At 43.9% G+C, this 13140-nt stretch overlaps 1 protein-coding gene across 1 annotated transcript in view; it reads right to left on the reverse strand.

Annotated features, from left to right (window-relative positions):
• Positions 1 to 7044, reverse strand: part of LOC126252259 (MAP/microtubule affinity-regulating kinase 3-like) — a 440781-nt gene extending 433737 nt beyond the window's left edge. The window contains exon 1 of the mRNA XM_049953132.1: positions 6797 to 7044. Within this exon, the coding sequence (XP_049809089.1) occupies positions 6797 to 7044 (248 nt within the window). The remainder of the gene's footprint in view (positions 1 to 6796) is intronic.
• Between the last annotated feature and the right edge of the window lie 6096 nt (positions 7045 to 13140).

Here is a 13140-nt window from a genome sequence, read left to right on the forward strand (position 1 = left end):
TACATCCAGCATCTCTACGATCGTCTTCATGGGAGAATAGCAGCCTGCATTGCTGCGAAAGGTGGATATACACTGTACTAGTGCCGACATTGTGCATGCTCTGTTGCCTGTGTCTATGTGCCTGTGGTTCTGTCAGTGTGATCATGTGATGTATCTGACCCCAGGAATGTGTCAATAAAGTTTCCCCTTTCTGGGACAATGAATTCACGGTGTTCTTATTTCAATTTCCAGGAGTGTAGTTGAAAAATATTATCATCTAGTACTCGTATTTCGCAAAGTAAGAATACAGATTATCTCGCCGAATTATTCCGAACTCCAAATACACTGCCAGGCAACTCGGAACACTAACGTCGATCAGTGGTTGTGTATCGTAACATCGGTCCTGCACTTCTGAGATTTTGATTTTCTATAATATGCATCTTCAACAGATCTCGCGGAGGATTTTGTGACAGTTTTTTCGATTTGTTTGGCGTTCTTCCGTAATGAAAGTCTTGAAGTTGAGTTATTTAACAAATGTGTAAACGAATTAATACCTGGAACACTGTAAACACACTTATGTTTTCTGAGAAGAGGAAGTCTTGCATCCCAGAAGGAGAACAAAACAACTGCTCCTTTGCCAGTGAATCACAGGTTATACGACGTAACAGTTTTGGTTCAAAGAGAAGATGTAGGATTTGTCCTCTGGGGTATTTGACTGTAAAATGTGGAGTTGTTCTGTGATTTCTACCAAAAAGGAATTGTTTTCGCTCTTAAGGTCCGACAGACACAATATTACGGCGCTTGCGGGAAGTGGGAGTGTGCGGCGGACGTAACATGACGTCACTCCAGTTACGATGATTTTTCAGGGTGTCAAACGTACTTTTACGGCTGCCAATCGTCTCTCAGGTCCTCAAGTTTCGTAGATGACGGTGACGGTATCACTTGAGCAATTCATAGTTTTTAAAACGTTTGTTACTGTCTCTTGCTTCGAAGGCATTGGATGACCTTCGAGTTTTCTCTGTTTCGTGCGTTCTGTGTGATTTTATGTTGATTTTGTGTTCAAAATGTGCAGTGAAGAGTAGAAACGTTTCTAGAAAATGATTTACAAAGTCCTCGACGAGTCTACAGATGATGACGACGAAGTATTTGATGACGATTCAGATTACAAGTCATCTGAAAATTGTAATAATTCTAGAGTTTTTTGAAGATGAGTTGCTGATTACGTTTATAGTATTATTTTTACAGACTGTGTTGTTATGAAGGATTCTTCTTCAGGCATAGGAGTCCGGTGATTCTAAGGTTGCGGTTCTAGGCGCTACAGTCTGGAACCGCGCGACCGCTACGGTCGCAGGTTCGAATCCTGTCTCGGGCATGGATGTGTGTGATGTCCTTAGGTTAGTTAGGTTTAATTAGTTCTAAGTTCTAGGGGACTGATGACCTGAGAAGTTAAGTCCCATAGTGCTCAGAGCCATTTGAACCATTCGATTGTAAGGTTGGACTGTGTATCTCTCCATGTTTCAATTTACATCGCACTGTACTCCACTATGAATGCAAAATTTTGCTTTGATCATGTGTTTTGTGTGTTTCTTTAAATGTAAATTACCTACAAAAGAAATATAAACAGAAAGGTTAATTGTTTGCTTACATATGCAAATACCAGAGTCTATTTTCAATTTTTGGAAAGGGAAAAAAGAAGAAAGATTGGGTTTAACATCCCGTCGACTTCAAGGTCATTAGAGACGGTTTTCAGTTTCTTCTGTGATGATTGCAGTTAAACAGAAGTTTCATCTGCGTATTCAGTATTTAACACTGGCAATAACGAAATATATATATTTAACTTAGAAAGTCTAATAAACGCAAAAAATTGTAATTCTTGCGGTATTGGCCGCTATCCGGTTGGCCGCGTTTTAAAACACGTGCGTCGCCAGTTACGCCACAGCGTTCCTGGAGCCGCCACCGCAGCACGAGGGCGCTGCCCACGAACCGGTAGGCCGCTGCCAATGAGATGCGAGCATCCCATCTCCGGAGCTCCATCGGCGGGTCTCATGCACTGAGGACTTTTTCTGTGTTTGCAAGTTCAATAACATTTGCAGACTTTCATAATGGTCGCGTCTCGACGTCTTCTGTATAATTGTATGGAAGAGTAACAGATTTTAAATCTTTCGTATCTGTATATGTTTCTGCATTCAGATCTACTGTTAGCAACTGACGCTGCAACTGCAGCAGCAAACTTATGTAGTATTTTTACTCTTCGATATTCGACGTAGAATAAATTAATATCTGGCTTCTCTATTCATGAATGGCATCTGTTCCTCGCTCCTGTATACACTAAAGAACTACGCAGCGTGCAAGGAACTCATAACAGTTCCGACTACATATTTGCGCACACAAATTATAACTTAGAAAAAGAGGTATTTTAGACAGTCCTCAGATAATGGCGGCTGGCTGCGAGACGAGCAACATAAACGTTAAGACATTTCACATGTTATACTGCACTACGCAACCCTTATTTCAGGTACAGGGACAACGTTGTAGTATTTCATATTGTTGCACCCAACCGACGTTTACGGACTATGATGCAACATATTGTATTTCAAAAAAATGATGCTTCTAAAATTGTTCTCATGACCATACAGATTAATGTTAATTTTTTTTATTCGTAATATTTCTGTGTATGTCCAATAAAGCGTTAAAGACGCTGTAAAAAACCAACATTTCACCTTCAGATCATCTAAAGCTGTTCATCAATTTGCGAAAGGGACGAAGAATTAACAGAATCAACGACATGTAGAGAAAGCCTTTGACAATATAAAGCGGAATTAACCTTCCGGACTTATAGGGAGAAATAAGTCAAGTGATAATAATGAACTCTTTTACAGAAATTCTCTGCGTATCATCAAAGCAGAGTCTTTGGTTCTTCATTATTGTTATTCCTACTGGTCGTCGAAAACACAGTAGGAATGCAAAAGAAACGGTATTGACTGTGCAAGGCGTGTCGGATCTTCCGGCACATTCTAAATGTCGGCTTCTCGCACAGCTGCGCTACAACTGCTTTATTGTGGAGCGGACTGGTGTTGATGAGACGACTCAGTCGTCAACAAAGCGCGAGACGAAAAACGCCTTTCTTTTAACGATTTCCAGCCCAAATCCTATATCATTTCTGTGACACTCTCTCCCATATTTCGCGATAATACAAAACGTGCTGCCTTTCTTTGAACTTTTTCGATGCACTCCGCCAATCCTATCTTTTAAGGATCCCACACCGCGCAGCAGTATTCCAAAAGAGGACGGACAAGCGTAGTGTAGGCAGTCTCCTTAGTACATCTGTTACATTTTCTAAGTGTCCTGCCAATAAAATGCAGTCTTTGGCTAGCCTTCCCCACAACATTTTCTGTGTTCCTTCCAGTTTAAGTTGTTCGTAATTGTAATTCCTAGGTATTTAGTTGAATTTACGGCCTTTAGATTTGACCGATTTATCATGTAACTGAAGTTTAACGGTTTCCTTTTCGCACTCATGTGGATGACTTCACGCTTTTCATTATTTACGGTTAACTCCAATTTTTGCACAATGTAGATAGCTTTTCTAAATCGTTTTGCAGTTTGTTTTGATCTTCTGATGACTTTATTAGTCGATAAACGACAGCGTCATCTACAAACTACCTAAGACGGGTGCTCAGATTGTCTCCCAACTCGTTTATATAGAGAAGGAACAGCAAAAGGCCTATAACACCTCCTTGGGAAACGCCATAAATCACTTCTGTTTTATTCGATGACTTTCCGTCAAATGGTTCAAATGGCTCTGAGCACTATGGGACTCAACTGCTGTGGTCATCAGTCCCCTAGAACTTAGAACTACTTAAACCTAACTAACCTAAGGACATCACACACAGCCATGCCCGAGGCAGGATTCGAACCCGCGACCGTAGCAGTCGCACGGTTCCGGACTGCGCGCCTAGAACCGCGAGACCACCGCGGCCGGCCTGACTTTCCGTCAATTACTACGAACTGTGACCTCTCTGACAGGAAATCATGAATCCAGTCTCATAAGCAGCAATTTCACTACGAGCCACTTGTGTGACACAGTATCAAAATCGATAAATTGAGAAATACGGCATCAATCTGAAATCCCTTGTCACTAGCACTCAACACTTCATGCGAATAAAGCGCTACTTGTGTTTCAAAAGAACGATGTTTTCTAAATCCATGTTGACCGTGAGTCAATCGACCTTTTTCTTCGAGGTAATTCATAATGTTCGAACACAATATATGTTCTAAAATCCTGCTGCATATCGACGTTAATGATATGGGCCTGTAATTTAGAGGATCTTTCGTCGAACGAACGGTTGTATATGATTGTTAAGTATTGAAACTAATGCTTCAGCATACTCTGAAAGGAACCTAATTGATATACAGTCTGGACCAGAAGACTTGCTTCTATTAAGTGATTCAAGTTGCTTCACTACTCCAAGGATATTTACTTCTACGTTACTCATGTTGGCAGCTGTTATTGATTCGAATTCTGGAGCATTTACTTCGTCTTATTTTGTGAAGGCATTTCGGAAGGCTGTGTTTAGTAACTCTGATTTGGCAGCAGTTCAAATGGCTCTGAGCACTATGGGACTCAACTGCTGTGGTCATAAGTCCCCTAGAACTTAGAACTACTTAAACCTAACTAACCTAAGGACAGCACACAACACCCAGACATCACGAGGCAGAGAAAATCCCTGACCCCGCCGGGAATCGAACCCGGGAACCCGGGCGTGGGAAGCGAGAACGCTACCGCACGACCACGAGATGCGGGCCTTTGGCAGCAGTGTTTTCGATAGTATCTCCTTTGCTATCACGCAGATAAGGCATTAATTGTGTCTTGCCGCTAGCATACTTCACATACGACCAGAATCTCTTTGGATTTTCTGGTAGGTTTCGAGACAAACTTTAGTTGTGGAAACCGTTACAAGCATCTCAAAGTCAACGCTAAAATTCGAGCTTCTCTAAAAGATCACCAATCACATTAATGTGATTGGACAGTGTACATGCATTTCAGGTCGGCCGGTGTGGCCGAGCGGTTCTAGGCGCTTCAGACTGGAACCGCGCGACCGCTACGGTCGCAGGTTCGAATCCTGCCTCGGGCGTGGATGTGTGTGATGTCCTTAGGTTAGTTAGGTTTAAGTAGTTCTAAGTTCTAGGGGACTGATGACCTCAGATGTTATGTGCCATAGTACTCAAAGCCATTTGAACCATGCATTTCAATGCTGTGCTGCCCCGGGTGAGTTTACATTATGTGATCAAAAGTATCCGGAAACCACCAAAAACATACTATTTTCATATTACGTGCACTGTGATGCCACCTACTGCCAGGTACTCCATATCGGTGACCTCAGTAGTCATTACACATCGTGAGAGAGCAGAATGGGGCGCTCCGCGAAACTCACGGACTTCGATCGTGGTCAGGTGATTGGGCGTCACTTGTGTCATACGTCTATACACGAGATTTCCGCACTCCTAAACATCCCTAGGTCCACTGTTTCCGATGTGACAGTGAAGTGGAAACTTGAAGGGAAACCCGTATAGCACAAAAGAGTACAGGCGGACCTCGTCTGCTGACTGACAGAGGCCGCCGACAGTTGAAGAGGGTCGTAATGTGTAATAGGCAGACACCTATCCAGACCATCACATAGGAATTCCAAACTTCATCAGGATCCACTGAAAGTACTATGACAGTTAGGCGGGAGATGAGAAGACGTAGGATTTCATGATCGAGCGGTTGCTCATAAGCCACACATCATGGCGGTAAATGCTAAACGACGCCTCGCTTACTGTAAGGAGCGTAAACATTAGACGATTGAAGAGTGGGAAAACGATGCGTGGAGTGACGAATCACGGTACACAATGTGACGATCCGATGGCAGGGTGTGGGTGTGGCGAATGCCCAGTGAACGTCATCTGCCAGCATGTGTAGTGCCAACAGTAAAATTTGGAAGCGGTGGTGTTATTGTGTGGTCGTGTTTTTCATGGAGGAGGCTTGCACCCCTTGTTTTAAGCACCGCCTTGCTTCCCACTTATGAAGAGCAACTCGGGGATGGCGATTGAATCTTTCACCATGATCGAGCACCTGTTTATAATGCAAGGCCTATGATGGAGTGGTTAACGACAATAACATCCCTGTAATGGACTGGCCTGCACTGAGTCCTCACCTGAATCCTACAGAACACCTTTGGGATGTTTTGAAACGTCGACTTCGGGCCAGGCCTCACCGAACGACATCGATACCTCTCCTCAGTGCAGCACTCCGTGAAGAATGGACTGGCATTCCCCAAGGAACCTTTCAGTACCTGACTGAAGATATGCCTGCGAAAGTGGAAGCTTCCATCAAGGCTAATGGTGGGCTAATAACATATTAATTTCGAGCATTACCGATGGAGGGCGCCACGAACTTGTAAGTCATTTTCTGCCAGGTGTCCGGATACTTTTGCTCACATAGCCTATGTTCAGGGGTTGGCAAGAACAGTACACATCTCTGTGGCACTCATCGGTATTGCTAATGACTTACAGTGTGGATGAATATAGCGTAAGTTGTTACAATACGGATAAACACTGTGGGAATGGGTAAATATCGTGGATACGCGCAAATATCGTGGCTAAGTGCAAACATCTTGGCTGTGAGCACATATCGAGACACATATGAACATCTTTGCTACACATACAGGGGTTATATATATAAATGTATGTATGTGTATATAGTAAGTCGAGATTTAGAAAGGATGGAGCGCACGAGATGGCTATTGGATAGAGTGGTATTGGATAGAGTGGTACTCACGTGGCGAACGGCTCGGGGTCGAGCTGGTAGAGCGTGTGGATGGGCTGTCGCTTGATGAGGCGCGCCAGCTGCGCCTCGTCGATGACGAGCAACCCCTCGCGCACGTGCCTCCGCCTCCACTGCACCACCGGGCGGCCACCGCCCACGCGCGCCCGCGAGCACGGCGCCGCCGACGGCGACGACGACGACGACAGAGACGGCGCGCGGCCGGCCGGCATGGCGGTCGCGGACTGCGGCGGCAGGATCATCTGCGCACCGCCAGGACACCACACGCTTACACACACGTCACTCCCAATGTGCGAATTTGGTCTCTGTTAGTACTCGTAAACTGGGCACGCCTTAGACGTTGATTCAGGGCGCAAAATAACAAGAATCCCGTTACTACACTACTGGCCATTAAAATTGCTACACCACGAAGATGACGTGCTACAGACGCGAAATTTAATCGATAGGAAGAAGATGCTGTGATATGTAAATGATTAGCTTTTCAGAGTATTCACACAAGGTTGGCGCCGGTGGCGACACCTACAACGTACTGACGTGAGGAAAGTTTCCAACCGATTTCTCATACACAAACAGCAGTTGACAGGCGTTGCCTGGTGAAACGTTGTTGTGATGCCTCGTGTAAGGAGGAGAAATGCATACCATCACTTTTCCGACTTTGATAAAGGTCGGATTGTAGCCTATCGCGATTGCCGTTTATCGTATCGTGACACTGCTGCTCGCGTTGGTCGAGATCCAATGACTGTCAGCAGAATATGGAATCGGTGGGTTCAGGAGGGTAATACGGAACGCCGTGCTTGATCCCAACGGCCTCGTATCACTAGCAGCCGAGATGACATGTTATCCGCATGGCTGTAACGGATCGTGCAGCCACGTCTCGATCCCTGAGTCAACAGATGGGGACGGGTGCAAGAGAACAACCATCTGCACGAAGTTAGACGACGTTGGCAGCAGCATGGACTATCAGGTCGGAGACCATGGCTGCGGTTACCCTTGACGCCGCATCACAGACAGGACCGCCTGCGATGGTGTACTCAACGACGAACCTGGATGCACGAATGGAAAAACGTCATTTTTTCGGATGAATCCAGGTTCTGTTTACAGCATCACTATGCTCGCATCCGTCTTTGGCGACATCGTGGTGAACGCACATTGGAAGCGTGTATTCGTCATCGCCATACTGGCGAATCAATCGGCGTGATGATATGTGATGCCATTGGTTACACGTCACCTCTTGTTCGCATTGACAGTGGATGTTACATATCAGATATGTTACGACCCGTGGCTGTACCCTTCATTGGATCCCTGCGAAACCCTACATTTCAGCAGGATAATGCACGACCGCATGTTGCAGGTCCTGTACGGTCCTTTCTGGATACAGAAAATGTTCGACTGCTGCCCTGGCCAGAACATTCTCCAGATCTCTCACCAATTGAAAACGTCTGGTCAATGGTGGCGAAGCAACTGGCTCGTCACAATACGCCAGTCACTACTCTTGATGAACTGTGTTATCGTGTTGAAGCTGCATGGGCAGCTGTACCTGTACACGCCATCCAAGCTCTGTTTGCCTCAATGCCCAGGCGTATCAAGGCCATTATTAGGGCCAGATGTGGTTGTTCTGGGTACTGATTTCTCCGGATCCATGCACCCAAATTGGCGTGAAAATGTAATCACATGCCAGTTATAGTATAATATATTTGTCCAATGAATACCCGTTTATCATCTGCATTTCTTCTTGGTGTAGCAATTTTAATCGCCAGTACTGTATAAAAACTTGACTGACGGATTTCGGTCACGGCCCACTAGCACAGATTAAAAATGACGCATTAAGTGCAGAAGAACTCCGTTCGAGCTGAAACTTCGCAGATCAGTCGTTACCTCACTGGTGTCCACCCATAAAACTTCTAAGGCGCACTAGCAGGAAGATTCCAATTAACACGACGATAAAACTTTACAGGGAGCTCAAATACGGGTTAACTTGTACGCTACGGTAGCACAGCGAAATGGATTCAATGGCAGTGAACTTGTTTGCCACGCAGGCGATTCCGATTCAATCCTACCTTTGGGTAACTTTGAATTTTGTTTTTTATTGTTTTAAAAATTATAACAAGGTTTTGCAGGATGTAAAAATATTTTTTGTTTTCAATGTTTTTGTGATAAATATCATTCTGATGCTTGCATGTAAAATGCGAAATTGACAAATGAAGATGATATTGCATAGAAATAAAACCCTACCCGAAAAGTGGTACTTAAAGCTTTAATTTACCTCTATTAAAATCGCATATGAAATTAATCAAATTTTAAAAAGAATTCGGACTGTATGTTAATTAACTGTAGCAATCATTTCACAAATAAAATAAATTTTCTAGTGATTTAATTTTAATGTAATACTAGTCCATTTTCATAATTTTTTGTAGGTGCTGGAAGATGACTGGCCAATCGCACAATAAATGAAGGATAACTTTCTTTCAAAAAATTCTTGCAGGCTGCGGACTCACGAACAAAATATTTGTATCATTTTTCACATATACCAGTTGTTTCCAGACGTGAAAGATGCGATAAGCGACAGAAAAAAAATAAACTACCGGATGCCAATGCTGACCCAAAACCCTTAAGGCCAAGCCGGCTGCTGTGGCCGAGCGGTTCTAGGCGCTTCATTCTGGAACTGCGCGACCGCTACGATCGCAGATTCGAATCCTGCCTCGGGCATGGATGTGTGTGATGTCCTTAGATAGGTTTCGGTAGTTGTAAGTTCTAGGGGACTGATGACCTCAGATGTTAACTCCCATAGCGCAAAGAGCCATTTGAACCTTAAGGCCAATGCTCGTACGCGATTCGTTCATTTTACAAAGTGCCTATCACATTATGGTGCAAAAGACATAATTTACGGAAAACCAAGAATAATGACAGGGACTGTCGAAAAAGCAGAACTCCAATTTTTTTCTATTAATGCATCTATTTGATGTCGTCATCCCATCCCATTGCTGGCACCAATAGAGCGCGAGCAGTAGGTGGCGTTATACCAAGCCGAGCTTGAAGGAATTGTAAGCACGCTGGCTGGAAAGGCTCACTTAGTAACTGTTCTTCAACCGGTAGAGAAGGAGGAGATTAATGTTTAACGTCCCGTCGACAACGAGGTCATTAGAGACGGAGAACAAGTTTGTATTAGGAAAGGAATCATCCCAGCATTTGCCTGAAGTGATTTAGGGAAATCATGGAAAACCTAGTCAGGATGGCCGGAGGCGGGTTTGAACCTTTGTCCACCAGACTGCGAGTCCAGTGTGCTAACTACCGCGCCACCTCGCTCGTGCCTTCTCTGCATTGCCGCAAGGTTAGCGCTTGGCTTTTGGAATTACGCTGTCTCGTGAGAAGAGGGGTGATATAAACAGATATTCATAATGTACGGTCGACATAAGTGACACTTGCGCACTGAAACAAGTATTACATAGAGATTTGCACTTTCATGAAAATTTACTTTCCCGCTGACGAGATCTGAATTGAGAAGTTTGATGTATCGCGAGCTGTTGTGGAGGTATAAATTTTATTGGAATTATTTGAGATTTCTATGAGGCAGGTGTACACAGCGACACTAAACTTGATTGCTGAGCACGCTGTAACACATACCACTAGAGTTTGCGACTACAGCCAGTTTGTTTAGGGCACCGAATTTTGTATCAATTAATCGGAACGGACAGGAAATTGCATACTTGTAGTAATGTATTAATCCGTTTGATAGAATTATCAAGCCCGCATCTCGTGGTCGTGCGGTAGCGTTCTCGCTTCCCACGCCCGGGTTCCCGGGTTCGATTCCCGGCGACGTCAGGGATTTTCTCTGCCTCGTGATGGCTGGGTGTTGTGTGCTGTCCTTAGGTTAGTTAGGTTTAAGTAGTTCTAAGTTCTAGTGGACTTATGACCACAGCAGTTGAGTCCCATAGTGCTCAGAGCCATTTGAACCATAGAATTATCAAATAGAGTATATGAGTGTGTGTTTTTCAGGAATAAACTCAAAATAATGAAATTTAATTGAAAAACTTTTCTCATTTCAACGACGCAGATAATGCCACTCAAGATGCGTCGGCGTTTTTCCTGGGTATCTTGCACCCACATCTCATTGCCAATTTACAGTTCGTGCACGTTCATGCAAATCCAGTGCGATGAAGCAGAACAACACGTTACCTGTGCCACACGCCGGACACCCTGTTAACGCGTCAACATGTAAGAGAAGTTTAAATTCTACACGTGTAACAGAAAATCCAGGGAGTAAATAGACTCTGTGACTATAATGAAAACGAAAAGACAGATGACACAGAGACGCCGAAACACCAAATTACTTTTTCCACAATTTTTCACTGAGGTGCGGTTCATTCTTACAGTTGTCGCACGAAGGCTAAAATGTCAGATATCGAAATAGGTGATAAATGGATAGAAAACCAACTATAATCGCTCAACAGAAAAAAGGTCGCTGAACCTGACGGGATACCTGTACGATTGTATACAGTTCACGCGAAAGAATTTCTATCAGCAAGGGAAACGAATTATTCTAAATGACTGGAAACACGCATAGGTCACTTCCGATTTCAAGAAGAGGTCTCAAATAGACGCATAGGACTGTTTTGTAGAATTTTGGAACACGTTTTATGCTCGCTTATTATTACCTGTCTGGCGACCGAAAGTCTTCTCCATACGAGTCAACATGGATTCCACAAATAATGACCGTGTGAAACCTGGCTCGCTCTGTTCGTTCCCAATACCCAGAAGGCCGTGGATACACGCGTCCGTGTGTGTGACGTATTCCTTGTCTTCCGGAAGGCATTCGATACAGTTCCGCAATGCAGTCTAATGAACAAACTACACCCATATGGAATATCCGACCACTCTTGTGACTAGATGGAATAATATTTCGAACCACAACGGAGAGAAATCTTCAGACGGAAAAGTAAATTTGGGTGTGCCCAGCTGTGCGCTGTGGCCGAGAGGTTCTAGGCGCTTCAGTCCGAAACCGCGCTGCTGATACGGTCGCAGGTTTGAATCCTGCCTCGGGCATGGATGTGTGTGATGTACTTAGGTTAGTCAGCTTTAAGCATTTCTAAGTTCTACGGGACTGATGACTTCAGATGTTAGGTCCCATAGTGCTTAGAGCCATTAGCCATTGGGTGCGCCTGTGGGGAGTGTTACAGGTCAGTTACTGTTCATAATTTATGTATAAGTGACCCAGTGGTCACCGTCGGAAACTCCAAGACCCTGTTCGCTGGTGACAAGGTTATATATGGAGAAGTCAGAAGCCTAGAAAATTGTCTTAAAATGTAGAAAGACCTGCAGACGATCATTGTTCTGTGTAACGACTGACAGTTGACTTTCAACATAATGAAATGAAACGTACTGGATACAAACAGCTGAAAAACCTGTTATTGTATGATAACAATCACTGGAACAACCGCTAGAAGCAGTTGGAGCATTTTACAGTGGATGTCATTACAGTTATTATATTCGACTTTAGAATATGTTCAATAATTCTGCAGCAAATCGATGTTAAGGATATTGGTCTGTTATTTGACGGACCCGTTCTTTTAGCCTTCTTACAAACAGGAGTTACCGGAGCTTTCTCCCTGTCGCTTGAGACTTCGAGCTGAGCGAGAGATTCGCGACAAATGGAAGTTAGTAAGAGGCTAATGGTGGAGAGTACTCTCTCCAAACCTGATCTGGGATTCCATCCGTTACTGGCGACTTATTTGTTTGCGAATCTTTCAGTTGCTTCTCAACGCCAGGAATGACTATTTCTGTTTGTTCCATACGCGATTTTATGAGACAATCAAACAATAGTATGTCCGTACGATTCTTCTGTATGAAAGATTTTTTAAAGGCGAAATTTGAAACTTTTGCTTTAATTTTTCTGTCTTCTATTGCCACATCAGGCTGGTCGACGAGTGACTGAATAGAAGCCTCCAAAATATGTACTGATTTTACGAAAGACCAAAATGTATTATCGTGTTGTCACCAAGATCTTTTCTTAAGCATGACAGTGAATGTTGTACCAATATTTTTACGTACGCACGGATTTGTAGTAACTGTTTAGTCTGTCGACGTTTCAGCGCCCTTTTTTGAGGCGAGAGTGCAACAATCACTGCTTCCTCAAAATTATCACTTACTTCAGACTTGATGTTTTTTGCGGCCGGCGCCCCAACACCTTGTGAGAATTTAAAGAAAGAAATTTTTATGTAACACCCTCTAGTGCTGATAAATAAATATAAATTAGTTAACTTTCAGTGTACCTGACCATCATCAGTCAGAATGACAGTTGTTTAATTTGTTGTCCGCTTCATCAAGTCTGCTTCCGAGCTCAT

Source organism: Schistocerca nitens, chromosome 4 (genome assembly GCF_023898315.1).
Source record: "Schistocerca nitens isolate TAMUIC-IGC-003100 chromosome 4, iqSchNite1.1, whole genome shotgun sequence".
NCBI classification, from domain to species: Eukaryota; Metazoa; Arthropoda; class Insecta; order Orthoptera; family Acrididae; genus Schistocerca; species Schistocerca nitens.